The sequence below is a fragment of the Dasypus novemcinctus genome, chromosome 2, assembly GCF_030445035.2.
Source record: "Dasypus novemcinctus isolate mDasNov1 chromosome 2, mDasNov1.1.hap2, whole genome shotgun sequence".
Classification (NCBI taxonomy): domain Eukaryota; kingdom Metazoa; phylum Chordata; class Mammalia; order Cingulata; family Dasypodidae; genus Dasypus; species Dasypus novemcinctus.
The window spans coordinates 131326526-131343959 of NC_080674.1; the positions used below are offsets into that span (position 1 = coordinate 131326526).

Sequence of the window (17434 nt, forward strand, 5' to 3'; positions counted from 1 at the left end):
AGACAGAAAGTAAATTACAGCTTACCAGGTGCCAGGACAAGAGAGGGATGGGAAAGTTACTGCTTAAGGGGTACAGAGTTTCTGTTGGGTGAGATGAAAACATTTCGGTAACGAACCGTGGTGATGATGGCACAACCTTGTGACTGTAACTAATAACACTGAATTGTACACTTAGAAAATTAATTAAAATGACAAGTTTTATGTTATACATCTGTAAAGTAAATGAGTAAATATGGTAGTTCACAAATAGATAATGCACCAATATGAATTTAAATTTCCACCTAATAATCATTCTCCTGGGTTTGCGAGCTCTACTGATCTGGTGATAGAGAAGCTTCCTACTGCACACACTTTACCAATTTTTTCTCTAGTGTGTGAAAGCATCTTGCTTTCGAACATTCCATTCTTTATGTATTAAGATAAAACAGCATCCTGAATTCACAGCTGGACTCCAAAACTATTCATATTTCAAGTCTGTTCCCTAGCTTGTCCCTTTTGCTCCCCCAAAACATAGCACTTTTAAATCACAACAAAAGGAGGCTTACAGCAGGAGACTTGCTGCGGTACTGGTTGGCATGCTGCTGGAGCAAATCCAGTGCTTTAGATTCAGTGGTTGTTTTTGTGTTGATGCTAGGGCTGGTATTGACTTTCTCTGCCTCTTCTCTCCCTGACATCTTCCCATAAACAGGATAATGAAATCCTGGCGAGAGATAGGCCCCTGCAGATAAACAACAAATGCCACATCAAGTTATAGGCTACATCTTAAAAAAAAAAAAAAAGTCATTTGGGTTATATGAATCTGGAGTAAGAGTTGTGTATTTTAAAATAGGCATTGCATTAAGAATTGGACTACATCATTGTTAAACTGTATCTAGGTTCTCGAATTTTCTTCTCCCAGTTAATTCATCCTGATGAATGAAAGTTATAAACAGAATTGAGTTTATAGCCATTTCATCCATTTACGTGTGCACTTAAATAAAAGGAATAGTAAGTGTAATGATTATGACAGTAAGTGCTTAAACTATGTTCTTAGGTAATAAAGGATCTGTTGGTCCATGGCTATAACAGACCATCAGAGACCATGGAAACGAGTCCTAGACAAGGACTCTCGAGGTTTGTAAAAAAAAAAATAACAACAAAAAACCCACCTTCTATCAGTTTCAGCTTTGGGACTCTTAGCAGCATAAAAACAAGCAAAACAAACGTCACTCTTGAAGTTTCTCTTTTATCCTGAGTTTTTAATAGCTAATATTTGAACAAAGCCTCTTCCCTCCAATAGAGTCAGAACCCCAACACGTACCAGGGTAACTGTGCATTAGGACGGGAGAAACGGCCCGGTAGGCAGGGTGGCTGGGGTCATACATCTGTGGGTAAGGATAAGCATGCAAGTACTGTATGTATGACTGATGCTGACTCATGGGCGAGGAGACAGCCACTCGTGTTCCCCGAGAGTCCTTCCAGTTCACAGGAGTCTTTCGGTCATCATTTTTTAGCTTGTTCTCATCCACCGACTGCGAATCAGGACGCTTGCCCTCTTTGGGCTCTTCTTTGATGCTTGTTAATGATACAGGAAGGCTAGGTATACCACTCTCTTTATTAGGAGTTTTCCTTGGACTGTCCTCTTTTAATTTTTTCTCTCTGTCAAGTTCTTCTGACTTTTGTTGGTCCAGGTATTTTGGCTGGTATACATAATGATGCCATGTCCTTGAATCTGGATCCTGACAGAAAAACACATTTGTGTTACAGCTTCAAGTTTTAAGAAAAACCCATCCATCATTGTGACAGCACTAGTACTATTATTTCTAACAGAGTTAACAGTTGTGTGCTAGGCACTGCACTAATAGCTCTACTCGCTTCTCTCACAAAGCAACAATGTCTGAGGTAGGCCCTTTTACTGATCGCTTTAACAGAAGAGGAAAGCAAAGCTTTAAAAGTTTGACCAATATCAGGGAGGGTCACACTGCTGGGCAGTTGTGGAACTGGGCTTGGAACTCAGTTCTGCTAGAAATTCAGAGTCAGGCCCTTACTGCCATTTCTGCACAGGAAATAGCATTCTCAGATGTAGTAATCCAAGCCTCGTTTTCCTTTTAATACCTCACTTAGATACAAAGAATTCTTAAAAACTCAAACTCAAGCTAATAAAAGTAAATTTAAGTAATTATTATAGCAATTAACATCACCAAGGAGGCAAATACTCTTGGTTTCCTAATACATTTTCTTCATCTACCGCTGCTCTGGCTTAATATTCTGGCTCACTTTTCATTACGTGCTAACACCTTAATCAAAACAAGATTTCAAATTAAAAGCACACATTATGGCTTTTCCTCTAGAAAACAGGGCCATCTTTAAACCATAAAAATTATATAGTTCTACTATATCCCCGTGAAGCAACAGCCTTTTTCAGGCCAGGAGAAGTAGGGGAATTCAGGATCCTAAATGGCCTTCGAGACCTGCAGAGCATCCACCACGGCACATTCAGGTCTCGAGTGAACACTCGGCGTGGGGTCGCGGTCCGCCCACAGGGCAGAAATGTGTGTGAGGAAAGGATTTCCTTACTGATTCACTGGGGACTAGCGAAGCACGGGGCTCGGGGGACAGGCGGATGACGACTTGGGGCTATAGCAGAACTGAGGCTCATGGGGCTACAGTGAAGTCAGGCTGTCTGAACCGTGAAAGCACAAGCACATGTGTGGTTTCACGGTGACCGATTTCCAGGTGCGTGCACATTCAGCGTCAGGCAGGCCGGCCACGTGGCCGCGGGATGGCTGCTGAGGCCCATCCCCCAGTCCGCCCCCATCCCCTCACACACGCTGAGTGGAAAACAGGAATCTAGGCATCTCAGACCCGAAGTGAAAGCTATCTGGACCCCAAGTTTTATTATAAAAAGAGGAAATGTGAAATGCGAATTTGGAGACCCAGTCTCCATATTCCTAGAAGATGCTAATAAAAATTTGGAAACATAAAAGAATAAATATATTTTAGAGCTCAGACTGAGAATCTCAGAGCTGGAAGGGAATGTGGTGTAGTGGATGAATGCCCTCAATTTAAACTAATTGGCAAATTAAGAGACCTAGTCAGCATCACCGAGTTAGCTGGTGGCATGGAACACAAGTCTGCAAACCACATGTCCTGATGTTTTTACTACATAGCACAACCATAGCAAGTAACATAAACTTTAGAACTATACAATCACTTCTGAGGATCTTTTAAAATATTTTTCAAGAGGCAAGAAAACACCTAACATTAGTTTATCTCCTCTGTAAGAAGGCTGACCAGGTCAAGCCCAGACATGTACAATTCTCAGACTGTGCTCTCTCTCTGTCGGGGCCACGCTCCACAATCTTACTTGTTTAAATCTCGAGGTTGGGTCTACACCTGTCTGCTTCATAGAGTCCATGACAGATTTCATTTCTACAGCCTCCTTAATAAGCTGGTGGTTTTCCATCTGCTTAGCTTTGAAGCTGTCGGCCTGAAGCTGCTGCTGGTGATTGGAGAGAAGCTGCGATTTACCTGTCTCCTCAGTTTTATTAGGCACTGACTGCCCTAGTTTAGAATGGTTTTTGTTAGGCTCTGGAGTAGAGGGAGCTTTTGAGATTGTGGCTGATGGCATGGTTTTCTGTTTACTGTCCTCCTTGCCCAGCTCCTTCAAGGGGAGCTCGTTTTTCCTTTCACAGTCTGCTCTCCCAGCTTGGGCCATTTTCTGCTCTGCCAGCCTCTGGTCCTCATAGTACTTTTCATACTGTTGTCTGTAGGCAGGGCTGGTGGCCATCAGAGATTTCTGGTCCATGTAGAGTCCATAGGCATACTGACCATAATACAGCGACTGAGCCAGGGCAGGGTGTCTTTGTGTGATCACCGACTGGTGCTGAGGCTGTAAGGATACGGAACTGTGGTCCGCTTTCTTGGGCTCTAACTGCTCAGCCTTGTCTTTCTTTTCTGGATCGTCCTCAGACTCCTTCTTGATCTTCATGCCCTGTGTGCTCCCGCCGTTCCCAGCTGTGGGGATGCTGACCTGGCCAGGGTGCATGTAACCTGGAGAATAATAAGGATCGTAGCCGTGGTAATAGGGAGAATGGGACTCTTTCATTTGGGATGATTGTGCTGTCGTTGAAGAATGCCCTTTTACAACACCATCCTTGCTAGAAATGATATCTGATGGAGAACTGGCCTTTGACCTCATGCCCTCTGACCTGCTGTCGGAACCACCGTCATCAGCAGCATCTGATATGTCCGAATAGGCAGGGCTGTTTGTCTTCGTTGCTGAACTCTCTGCCCCATTTTGTGTCAACACATGCAGAGGAGCCATTGGCGCCTGCCCGTTCACCAAAGTGCTGCATTCCATTCTCGAGGCACTCCCTATTGAAGGGCTGGGAGCATTGTCTGTGAAAGTGTAAACCTTATCAGCTTCGGCTTTGATACTGGCCATTCGGCTCTCTTGAGATTCTGACAGTCCATTAGCCAGCCCTTCAGTCTTGTTGAGATGGTCCTTTAAAAAATGCCCAGACAAATCTTTCCCAGCCCCCTTGGAGTCCTCTAGTTTCCCCAGCTTAGCATCCATTTTCGGGCTTCCGGTCTCTTTCCCTTCTTTGTCCTTTAGCTTTCGCTTCTCCTTTTTCTTTTTGTCCTTGAGTGACACGAGGGCTGGGTTTACAGTGATGGGCTCTCCCATAATCGTGGGCTTTGGTTGAATGGGTTTTAACGGAGGACTCTTTGGTGTGGCCTGAACAACAGTGGTCGTCAGGGAGGGCAGTCCGGGTATTGTCCCCGTGGTGGTGGTTGTAAAGGCTGCAGTCGGTATAGCAATTAACTGCGGGGGTGTAGGGGCCGGAGCAGGGGCAATGGGCCGGGCAGTTTTAAGTTTAGAGAGGTTTTTGTCCATTTTGCAATTGTTTGCTTTTTTGCCCTTTTCTTTATCTCCCACATTTTTCTTGTCAATTAATCCTTCGGCTTCCAGTTTGGGCATTTCAGCCGCCAAATTGCCATCTGCTGCTGAGCAACTGTCTAATGTGGCAGTCATGTTGGAGATTACTGGAAGGTTGTTCAGTTCATTGTTAAGGCCCTTCTTTTTGCCAGAATTCTTCCCAGCTTTAGGACCGCTAAGAGAACCTGGGCCATTGCTCATCAACTCTCTCTTTCCCTTGGGTGTCCCAGGGGGGTTCCCAGGGCCAGGGGATGCTGGAGCCTTCACCTGGTCATAAGCGGACACGCTTGTGCTTGGCTCGCTGCATTCGAGCGCCACGTTACTTAGTGCTTCCTCGCAGTCGGAGATCTTGTCCTCACTGTCAGGTTCGAATTCCAGCTTGTTTTCAGGGTCTAAATGTGCGTGAGCCTGGTGGTACCTCAGGCCGTTAATGTGCTTGTACTTTTTGTTGCAGTTTGGGTGGGGACAATCAATTAACACTGGAGAAGAGCAGCCTTGGTCCAAAAAAGTAGTCTCTGGTTTCCCTTGAGGAGTGGTGGGAGTGCTTCTGGAATTTGTGCGGACACGCTTCCCAGGTTTATTGTCCTCGGAGCTGGAGTTCAGGTCCAGCTCCATCGGAGGCTTGTTTTTCCTTTTGTTGGTGGAGGAGGGGCTGGCCTTGATGTCCTCAGCAGCGCAATTTGGGGGTGTCCTTCGTCCACTGGTGTTGAGGCTGCCCCTCCTCCCCTTCCCATTGGCCCCCCCTCTGTTCTTGCTCTGCAGCCCCCTGGACTCAGTGAAGCTAGCCTCCGAGCCTGGGGCGGCTGCAGCAGACCTTGCTCTCTTCCCTCTGCCTCGGCCCCCTCTCATCTCCAGGTCGCTTGTTGGTGACTCACAAAACCTAGGAAAGCAAGTAACACAAGTCAGAACGAGTGCCCCCAAAAGGGCCAGGTGAAATCACAAGGCACACAATGCAGCAAAGAGCAGTCAACTCCCCACTACTTCGAGCACTGGGCACGGCCAAAGAAAGGATGCGCTACTCATTTAGACTTCCACCTGCAAAAGAACAGGCTACAAAGAGCTTGGATTCTTCCATGGGAAACTAAAGAAAAAAGCTCAGGTAGCTAGTTTCAAATCCAGTTCAAATTCCCATTTTGAGGAAAGAAAACAAAGGCAGGAGAAGGGATGGGGAGGAGAATTCTCTTGATAAGAAAAGAAATCCAGCCTCTGCATTTTACTGTGCTTAGTCCTGAACTGCTCATTTCTCTTTTGCCTGGTTTCAATTACAGGCAGACTTTTATATATTATTAATCACCCTCTATAGTTTCCTTGCAAAGAGAAGACGGGAAGAGGGCGGATGGAGGGGGGGAAGAGGAGAGAAAAACAGAGTCTGAAATAAAAAGCCACATGCATACCTGGGAGGGGCCCAGTCGTGCTTAGTGCAGTCCAGTAGGGTCCCCACGTACGTTTTGTTCCTCCACGTGACATTGACCACTAGGACACCTGCAGGGACGGAGAATGAAGAGGGAATACAGTTAGCACCAACTACTATGCTTCCGGTTTATTTATTATTTTTTTTTTACCAGCAAAGTTCTATTCTCATTTGATTTCAAAAGCTGTGGTTTGCATTCTTCCTCTTTCTGGTTTCAGTGACCTCAAGCTAAAACCCACAGGATATAGTGTGTGTGTGTGTGTGTATGCATGCACTACAAAAGGGTGGGACGGTGTGTGAGGGTGTTATCAAGATGCTGCTGACAGAAGGAAATGGTTTTTGCCATGTCCTGCTGTAAAACAGCAACACTCACCTCTTAATTTTTCTATTATTACACATAATTGCTTTCGTTTGGCAAGCAGCCAATATAAACTAAGCAGCAGTTACCAGTGCTTAAACCAGAAGGTGACTGAAAGGAATCCGTTTTGTTTCCAATCCAGTATTTTTAAAAAAAAACAGTGATTTTTATTTCTAAAAAAAATCATGCAGGTTCATAAAAACAGGTATAGAGGAGTAAGTGGGGACTCAGAGAGAGTCCAGGTAACAAACAGATGGCTATGATTTCTCTTTCCAAACCCTTCCCTTTGAATTTGTGAGACAAGGATCAGCTTTGGAATGGTATCTGTTTCATTGCTTGGTCTTGTTTCATATTAAGGGCTCCTAAAATAGCTCTTTTCAGAAAATAAATGTATACAATAGATTTGCTCTTGGGGTTATCTTTAGAATCAACTTTAGTATGTATTTGCCTCAGAGGATTAGGAAAAAAAAGATCTCAAAATCAACACACTTGTTTCCTACAAGCCATTCTGCTCTTCCCAACTGCTTTGCAGACAATTTAATTTAGCACTGCATCTGTGAATTACTAAAGTTAAGTGCACTTAATATACCAAATGTCACAGAGAAACAAAATGTAACATCCTTTTTTATTTCTCTAGAGAACAAATGAGATATACATAGATATATATATATTTAATCGCTCCTTTAGAGCATATAAAAAGGGGGGCCTAGATTTTGAAACATAGATAACACCTTAGGGTAAAGAAATATTTCCACAAGTCTTTATTTTTCTTTTCTGCACCTACTTCTTTCTTGGAAATAACATGGGGATATTACTCAAAGTCTCTTTCTAGTTGGTTTGCTTACTTGCTTGACCACTACCATTTTGAATTTAGAGAAAATCTGTATTGAGCTCCTTTATGGTGAGGGAAATATCGCAAGGTAGCACTCATTTCTTTGGGAATGTTTTGACAGCAGGTAAAATATTTGAATGGTTGGGATTCAAGTACTGGGGAAGGAAGAATTTCTTTTAAAAGTCTCAAAAAGAGATTTTTAAGTCGTTTCCCATATGGTCTATGTTGCTATTACTTGGGTGACAGCTGGATTTACTCACCGTAGCACAGTGAAAGACAAAATAAAAATTAAAAAGCCAGGCTGCAGCAAGGCAAGCATTTCCTCAAACCTCAATTGATTCTATTGTAATTCCTTCAGACATTTTAAAATTCATTGAGTATAAAAATTCATATTGAGATGAGAAATCAGTGGAAATTAGTCACTTGATCCAATTTTGCAGAAGAAGAACAATTGGAGGAAAGGATTCTTTATGAGCACATCCCTTCAGGAAAAGGGAGGAGGAAAAGGAGGAGAAACGTTGGTTTTCTCATCATCCGCTCTCTGGGGCAGTGTGTGTGGTGTCAAAGACCTTTGCAGCTGCTTAAAATTCTCCAGCATGTCAGCGATATTTACAGTGCAGGAATAGATCTGCCAGATTAGTGCCAGAAGGTTACTGCATTTTTAGATGCAATAGGCTGAATCACTGCGTTCCAGAGTCCTTGATGTAGCACAAATGTATAATTAAAATTGCTTGAAAGGAAACATGAAAGAAACAACAAACCTTCCATTCTCGCAGTAATAAAATTAAAAACAGGAAAAGTCTGCACAGACACTTAACATTTGTCTGCAGTGAAAGGCTTTTGTTATTGCTTTTCCCCTAAGGGGTTCGCGTTTCCAGCAAAAGCTGGCGGCCGATTGGCCAGCGCCTCCTGCGAACGCTCGTGCCTGATTGGCTGGGCCGACGGCGGCCACCCGGAGCAGGGAGGCAGCGGCCTGGGATAAATGAGCTGCGCGGAGCTGAAAGGGATGGAAGCCCCGCGGCCGCCGGGCAGGCGAGGGGGTCCTGGCGCGAGAGGCTGCGGGACGCACCCGCAAGGCCGCGATCCTCTCGCAGGAAGCGCCCGGCGGCGAGAGAGCGCTGCCCGGCTTGGAGAATGAGCACGCGTGTGTTCGCGCCATCAAGGCCTGCGGATGCGATGAAGGGTTACTGTCTGCGTGACAGTGCGGCGTTCACCCACCCAGACCCACGCCGCTGAGCGGCGCCGCGTAACCCTGCAGCCGGTTCAGAGCGCTCGGAACTGCATTCGTTGTCTCAGAATAGAATTAGGAGGAAACCTGGGGGGCTAGGTAGAAGGAAGCCTCCCAAACAGGCAATGAATCACTGGTTATTGGGTGCTACAATTTGAAGCCGTCAAAACGGCTAAATTGAAGTTGCAACTTCCACTCTGCGGAAAACAGTAGTTCCTACTACTATTTCTACAAGCCACACAAGCAACCTCTTATCTAAGTACAAGTATTTTTTTTTTGTTGATTTTCAGTTATTAATTACCTAATTTTAAATTATTGTTTTTGCACTCGGTGGGAATAAAATCCTGTAAAGAAAAGTCCACTTTCAACTTCAGAACGTCACCTTTATTTATCTAAAGGTCCTCGGTATTTAAAGTGACGAAAATAAATGCCCATCTTCTGGGTAGGTTTTGAACAGTCTCCATCAATCGGTGCTAACTAAATATGTGTCTATTTTTCTTTACATGCACAGGCGGCTTCAGAATGCCACAGTATTTATATCAGCCCAGAATTCATGTGCGAATATACACAGGCACATATTTACATAAACCAAATCTGCCTCTTTGTTGGAATGAGGGCTCAAGGGATGTTTCTCATATAAACTACTACAAAATGCACTGGTTCTTTGTAAAAGAGACCTCTATGATTAGCCAACATCCTATTGCAAAGGGTCAAATATAAAGATGGTTGGTGTTTTACCTCTAAAAGATGTAAATGACTGATCATTTCACTGAAGTCTCTAAATCTTGAATATTTTCTAACCCATGGTCATATAAAGCAGACTGTACTTTTAAAGGAGTAAACGCCAAAAATGAAAATTAGTCCTTTTAAAAGAATACTCACTTGAATTTTATAAATCTACACATAACATTGTTTTTCTCAATTACATAAATTGAAAATAAATGTACACTTATTCCAAAATGATTTAATATTTTCTTTAAATGCCCATTGAGTTCTTCAACTGCCTTTTGTCTTTATATTCTCAAAAACCGCAGCAGGTTTATTGTCCTCCCCTCTCTGCCCATGACCTGGGCATGGCCATCAACGGTCTTCTTCAACAATACCTACCCTGTAACATTTTCTATCTGAAAACTGTCTGAGGATTATTACTAATAAAAGTAAGAATACAGCTGAAGGGAGCAATGGATGGTTTCCGAGTATTTTTCCGCACAGGGTTTTCTTTTTGTATTGTTAACAGTCTCAAATACTGATACAGAATCTAAGATGCCCCACAAGACACAAATTACATTATTAAGGACATTGTCTTTATTATATAACCTGAGCCTTGGCCAAGTCCCCCTCCACCCTCCCCACCCACGGGGCAAAATAAAATAGCCCGAGGTTTCAAAAGCACACACAGTCATTGTGTTCTAGTTATCATTTCCTCTTGTCAATACTTAGCGGTTAATTGTCCCCTAGGGGTGGTCAGGCCCATCTAGCATTTACTGTGTGCCTATTGGGTACACACTAGGTACCTGTTTGGTGCAATGGAAGCAACACTGTTTTGGCTGCACTTCCACCCAATCTCTGAGGCTGCAAAACAGAAGTGGAAGTATAACTCTGCATATTACATATTTATAGAGTAGACCCCTTATTTGATCACATTAGCCTGGACTCTGGATGTGACCTTCATCATGCCTTCCCTAACCACGGTCCCTACTCATGGGGGAGCCCTAGGTGGTCCAGCTCCTAGACCAGTAATCCTACTGCCCGGCACCAGCTGCCCAGACCAGCAATGGGCACCTGAAGCAGAGGCAACCAAACAGGGAATGACTTTGGGAATCTGAATCAGCAATATAAAAGGGAAAGTTGGTAATAAGAGTAGAAGCCTAAAGGTCAGAAGAGGCTAAGACCACAGAGGACTATGATGGGTCAGAGCCCGGAGGATGTAATAGCTATGAGATGAGGAAGCCAACAGATGGTGCAAAGGTCCACAACACCTGTCCCTCCTCCTTCCTGCTTCATCACTGACAAAGGATTTCACCAGCACTCAGGACTGCCCAGTTATTTTCAAGCTGTCTTGTTAAAAAGGTTCTCCTTGTGCTGTCTTTGAATGGCTTGTCCTGGCTGTGCCTTTTGATGCACCACAGAGGCAGTCCATTGCTTCTCGCACTTGACAGTCCTTTATCCAGGCAAGGACAATGACCATGCTGATATTCCCTTCACCTCCAATGTTCATTCTCCTTTTCTGATTTTGGGTTTTTTTCCTCCCTCCATCCTAACGTTTCTCCAACCATTCATGTCACTTTTAATTCCCCTGAATGAAATCTTAAATTTGCCCTAGTCCAAATCCCAAAGGTTCCCAATGAATCAGGGACAAACTGAGTCTTCTCTGAATTCACTCCAATCACACAGATACCATCCACACCATTAAAACAAACAAACCAAACGGCCACTTCCACCTGGTCCCCACTGCACTCCATATGCAATCCGCTCACCAAGGGATACTCACCAAAATCCATGTTTTCCTCTCAGTCCTGAGTCCACAACTAGACTACCTTTCTCAGCCCCCCCTACCAGTTAGATGTGACCATGTGTCTGGGTTCTATGGAAAGAAAATGAGTTACCTGATGATGCACCTTACAGCCTGGCCCAGAAGAACATCCTGTGTGCGCCTCCCTTGATCCTTCCCCTTATTGGCTGCCTGGGATCTGGACTGCCACACCAACCTTGGAGGCTTCAAGTTGAATATGATGGAGTCTTTCCTTCATCTGGGACCCTGAATGACCAGGAGAACCCCATCCAACTTGTCTATTAGGTGAGCCAGAAATAAACCCTTACTGTGTTTGAATACATGGACCCTAGTGCATGGTCTCTTTAACACTGTACTCCACTCATATGTACAGGATGCCTAGCTCTTCCAACTCTACCACACCCCTGGAAAATAGGAGCAGTATCTGCACTTCTAGCACCTGTGAGCACGGAGCCCAGCACAGAGTGAAAGTTCAGCAAACACTTGGGGTAGAACTAGAGTGGCCAAAGAGAATCTAGATTTGAATCCCAGTCAGTGATCTCTTAATTCATTATCACCAGATGTTTTCAAAAAGCATAATCTCTTACTGGCTTACAGGTGATAAAATCCTCTGTGGGAACCTTTCTACATCAGAGGTTCCCAGGATCAAATCCCTCTGCATCCTAGAGAAGAAGATGAGAAGACAAAAAGAGAAACAGATACAGAAGATCACACAGCGAATGGACACAGACAGCAAAAACAGCAGGGTGGGGAGGGGGGGAAGATGCTATAAATGTGGTTCTGGTATTTGTGAGGATGTTTCCTCAAGAACTGGGCAAATGCCTGGTTTCCCAATGGATTGGCATGACTCTGTTTGTATTACAGTTTAAAGACTGTTTCAGAGTCTTTATAGTGCCTCATCCCTGGGACAGAAGTCTTTGCCAAGCACTGAGGATGCTGATTTTGGAATTAGGCATGTGTGTTTTTTTGCTTTGTCTTGTTTATTGAACTCTTATTCAAACACCATATCTGGATGGACTTGGTGTTTACTCATGGAGCAAACATAAACTTCACTCTAATAACACCAAAATATAACCCATTTATGCCATAATCCTTTTTTTTAAGTTTACATATTTTTTCCCTTTTATATATTTTTCCAGTAGAACCATTAGTGACAATAAATGCCACGATATGCTGCTTCATGAGCAGAAAAAAGTTCGTATACTTCAGGTATCATATTACCCGCCTTTTAAAAAAAATTTTATTTCTTTCTTTCCCCTTCCCTGCCCTTCCACCCCCCCCCCCCATCAGTTGTCTGCTATCTGTGTCCATTTGCTGTGTGTTCTTCTGTGTCCACTTGTATTCTTGTCAGCAGCACAGGAAACTGCATCTCTTTTTTGTTGCGTCATCTTGCTTTGTCAGCTCTCCGTGTGTGTGGTCTCACTCCTGGGCAGGTTGCACTTTGTTTGCGAGGGGCAGCTCTCCTTAACGGGGCATGCGGGGCTCCCCTATGAGGCAGACACCCCTGTGTGGCACGGCACTCCTTGTGCGCATCAGCACTGCGCATGGGCCAGCTGCACATGGGTCAGGAGGCCCTGGGTTTGAACCCTGGACCTCCCATGCAGAAGGTGGTCGCTCTATCAGGTGAGCCAAACCTGCTTCCTACCCGCCGTTTTTATACAATGTGATTATTGTACAAGGTATCTTTTATCATGATTCCTTTGTACAGAATGCCCTATACCCCAAAGTATTTGTTGCTGTTGTTTTGTTTTATTCAGTATTGGTACTTTTTAAATGCTGCATCTTGAATACTACATTCGTTCAATGCTCAAGCTTTAGAGAGCCTTTACCTTCAGACAGGTCCTTCTTCAAAAGCCAAAGATAAATTTGTAATTATTGGGGAAAGTTTTAAACTTACAACTAAAATTGCCCATAGCCAAAAAGCAGAGGGATTGTTCAATTGCCTGTGCCTAGTATATATGCAGCAGTATGACAGGAAAACTAAGTGCTGTCACATGACAGAAAATGCAGCATTTTTTTTAAAGAGCCCTACTGCTGGGCTGAATGTTTGAAGAGTCACTTTAACCACATCCTGTAATCAAACCATCTGGAACACAGTGCTGCGATTAGTCACCCTGAACATTGGGCTTTATCTGAACAAATAGTGTACGGCAAAGGAGCTCGGGAGATAGGGCAGTACTAACAAAGGGAAGTGTAATGAAACACTTCATGCCCTAGTGTGCTGCCACCCCAGACACAAACCCCAGAGAAACACTGCTCTGGTGTCAATGTACTACTTTATGAAAGCAAGGGAGCTTCAAGATTAAAGGTCTGGAGGGCTAAAAATTGCTGATTTGGATAGATCTACTCTGTCAGCAGCTGGAATATGCTGGCATCACTCTATCTACATTAATTATAAGCTCTCCGATGACTGTTCGGCGTTCCCATTAGGGTCTGGTGTTATTTTCAGGACATTATGAATAGGGTTCATTTATGGGAGAATGGTTATGATTCTCTGTTTGTCAGAGGTTAATATGAACACTGAGGCATTCTTTTTGGTTCCTCTAAACCCTATCCATAAATAAGAATAAGGTGAAACCTTAATCCAAATAAATATGCTAAGCCAATACCAAAAAGCCAAAAACAAGGCCAAAATGCTGCTCTAATCTACATTTTTAAAAGATGGTATTCTTACTCGACTGCACTCATTTCTTTAAAAGGTACATTTCGTCATCAGAAGACAATCTATTGGAGATCTTTAAAAAATAATTCTGAAAGGATTTTCTCCTCTAAATGAATTGAATAAGCCCTAAAAAAACATGGCTAAAGAAACCTGTTTTCCCTATAGGCCTTATGGTTTAAAACACAAAAGAACACAGAGCCACTTCCATCACTGTCACCTCCCCCCGCAGCCTTTGTTCTGGGGCCTGATGAGCTGTATTGATTTGGGAAAATCATTGAGCTTCTTGGAAAACTAGACTCTCGCTTATTCACCACCATCTATTTCTTTCCCATGAAGACAGGTGGTCAATATCCAGTTGACTGGTCAGCTAAAAGAAGCTCTGGCTGCTTTCCTTTTTCTTGCTTCTCTAGTAACATTATCCTTTCCCACTTCTGCAAAATACAATGGGCTTTTAAGAAGCCTTGTGGGTAAGAAAAAGGAGCAGAAATTAGGCTTTTGTGTGGCACCACGAGGAACACGAAATGCTGTCCCATACATTTATCTGCATGGGAGCCTGAGCCACAATAGTGGACAATAGTTCCCACTATTAAGCTCACAAGCTTAAGCACTAATGAAAATTTGATAGTCCAAGATATGACTGAAAAAAATATATCAAGTCCAAACAGATCTTTAGAGCTTAATTGATGTTTACTGCAGAGAGATACTTCACATCTTTTCAAGATTCAGAATGTGAGTTTTACAAGTTTCCAAGTAAATGTCATGGGTTATAGACATTTGGAGGAATAAAAATTAAAAGAAAAAAAATCACATGGAGGTCTTTAGAAAGTAACTTTGAAAATGATCAGTAACAAGAAACACTTGCTCTTTTGTTAAGGCAATATCCTAAAGTTGCGCTGTCCTTCATGGCTTGAGATTACTATCTGTGAACACCATTCACATCATAATGTGTAGTCCTTATTACTTAGGCATCTAGTTCTATACTAGTTCCTGCTCAGGTATCCAGAGTCTCCACTTGGGACAGGCAGGAGGGAAGGTTTACAAGGGGAACAGCTCTCCAGTGACAGAGTAGGTGTGTGAATGGGGTGGAGAATATGACAGGAGGAAGCCCCCTGAGCTTGTTTTAGCAAGGGAGGCAAGTCACAGACTTTTAGCCGGCTGCACTGAACGCCAAGCCCAAACCCCCCATGGGGATGCTTTTTAGGCAGCAGTCAGCAAGGCTTAGCCAACACACAGCAGGATGTAGTGATAAGCAAGTAAAAGACAAAAGATAAAGGACGGGAAACCAGATGAGAGAGATGAAGAGGGACACCCGGAGACCAGATAGAAAAAATACTGACTCTTCAGAGACAGGCATTTAGGACAATTTAAATGCATAAAAATATATATATATATATATAATGCATAATGTATGTATATAAAGTATATGTATATGTGCGTCCATTTGTATAAAAGTTTCAGTTCTTGTCTTTGGCCAAACTTTGCAGTAACTAACTGCCTTCCTTTGAGGCTTGGTGGCACAGAGATAAGGAATAGCAAAATAAGCACTCCGACTTTAAATAAAGCATCATAATTTATATGAAGGCTGGCTCTTCAATCCCATTGAGAAACACCAAGCATTCGCATATCTGGTGCCAGTTTGAAACCCGCATTTCCTCCTGATCTTTGATTAAGCACCCATTGATTTCTCAGAAATCTGATGAGTTTAAATGATGATTTCTAGTACCAGCAGGTTTCCCATTCCCTTTTATAAAGCATTTTCCTTGCTAGAGTAGAAGAATGATTTCTCATTCCCCTCCTCCCTTTCTTCATGGAAAGACTGGGGTTCAAAGCCAAAGGCAAGAGAATTTGCACCCCTCCCCCAATTCAACCTCAAAGGAAGGCAGTTATTTATTGGAAAGTTTAATCAAGGACAAGAACTTTCAGCATTAGCTGATAGGGGAGAATTTTTTCTTCTTTTAAATGAAAACACTGAAAAATGTGGGAGAGATGTTTCATAAGTATTTCTTGAACTAGGGCTACTATGAGCCATGGTAATGATAGGATGCTTATTTTCTTGCCTCCTCATACACTGTTCCTTCCTTACAGCATATTGTGGAGGGCAGCTAAGTACAAGGCGCCCCGGCCACACTGCGTGCCTGGCGTCCCCGGCGTGAGGGGAAGCGGCCTCCACTCACTCCCACTTTTGGACTCACATGTCACTTTAGATAAGCAACTGAAAGAATGCAGGCCTTTCAAATCGTCTGTCCCAGTCATTTCCTGCTGTTAATATTAATTACAGGATCTTTTCAGCTAACAACTCCACAAGGTGATTTCTTCAACTTGAAAATCAGGTTGAGAACCATAAATCAGACAAAAACTATCCTGAAGGCAAAAACAAGACATGACATTCCTTCCCCACCCCTCACTCCAAAAAAGAGGGTACCCCAAAGCTAAATGGGGGCAGAAGGGTGCAAAATGCTATGAAAAGGCATCCTTCAGGCAGAAGTCTGTTTCTTGCCTAATTTTTCTCCCATGGCAGGAATAGGGGAAGGAGGAGGCAAGGTTAATATTGAGATGAATGAAACTGAATAATGTAAAGGAAATGAAATATAAGAATGAAAAACTTCATATACTTTTGCAGGGGGTGGGGAGCAGCAAGGAAAAAAGAACATGGAGATATCCATCTTCCTAACACCTCAAGATCCCACTGCCTCTTGTAGATCAGCCTCTTGCAGAACCAATCTAGGTTGTGGCTGATTAGCAGAGTTTCAGGTTTAAAGACTATGAAATTGCTTATCAAAATATGTGTAATACAACTAGAGATGATAGGACTATGTTTTAAAGTAATTTCTTACCATCCCCAGTCCTTGAGATGTAAGGAGACAGTAGGAACCAATCGACAATTATGAGCCACATCAAAAAGCTGCTGCTGCTTGGTGTTTCTCACTGGGATTGAAGAGCCAGCCTTCATATAAATTATGATGCTTTATTTAAAGTCAGAGCGCTTATTTGCTTTTGTGCCAGCTCTGGGCCCTTTTCATCTCCAGCTCCACGGGGCCCAGGAGAGCACACATTCCTACAGCTCTGCTGGCCACCAGCTGTGTCCTCTGTAAATCATAAAACCTCTGAACAAGCCATTCTTTACAAAGGCCAATAGCATTTACTGGAGATGATCGCTCTGCTATTATTCCACTCCTGGAAATTTAAAATAGCAATTTACAACAGCAGCTGAAAACAGGGAACTGCCTTTCTAACTCTGTGTGTGTGTGTGTGACTGAAGAGGCGGATATGCAGGTACATGGCACACAAAGAACTATATTTGTGTGTCATTAAAGCCAGCATCTTGGCAAATCTGGAAGGGAGACAGGAGGGTGGATGGATGTCAGAGGAACTAGCTTCAGTATCCTCACAATTAAAGGCATTAGGGTGAATGAGGTCTAAGTTGTTGGTTAAACTCCCTGCTCACCTGGAGGTGGCCATGCCCTGCAGGCAGTGTGGGAGGTAGTTCACACACTCTGGCAGCAGCCACGT

General features: G+C 43.4%; 1 protein-coding gene across 6 annotated transcripts in view; it reads right to left on the bottom strand.

Moving 5' to 3' along the window:
- Positions 1-17434, bottom strand: part of ZNF608 (zinc finger protein 608) — a 110655-nt gene that overhangs the window by 6114 nt on the left and 87107 nt on the right. For 5 of the 6 annotated variants that reach the window (XM_012524557.4, XM_012524556.4, XM_004456902.5 and 2 more), the window contains 4 exons: positions 6316-6403; positions 3347-5801; positions 1301-1718; positions 546-718 (listed from right to left, as the gene is read on the bottom strand). In XM_012524557.4, coding sequence (XP_012380011.1) covers positions 546-718; positions 1301-1718; positions 3347-5801; positions 6316-6403 — 3134 coding nt within the window. Of the gene's footprint in view, positions 1-545; positions 719-1148; positions 1175-1300; positions 1719-3346; positions 5802-6315; positions 6404-17434 lie in introns of all 6 variants that reach the window. The other variant, XR_011646451.1, reaches the window with a different exon arrangement.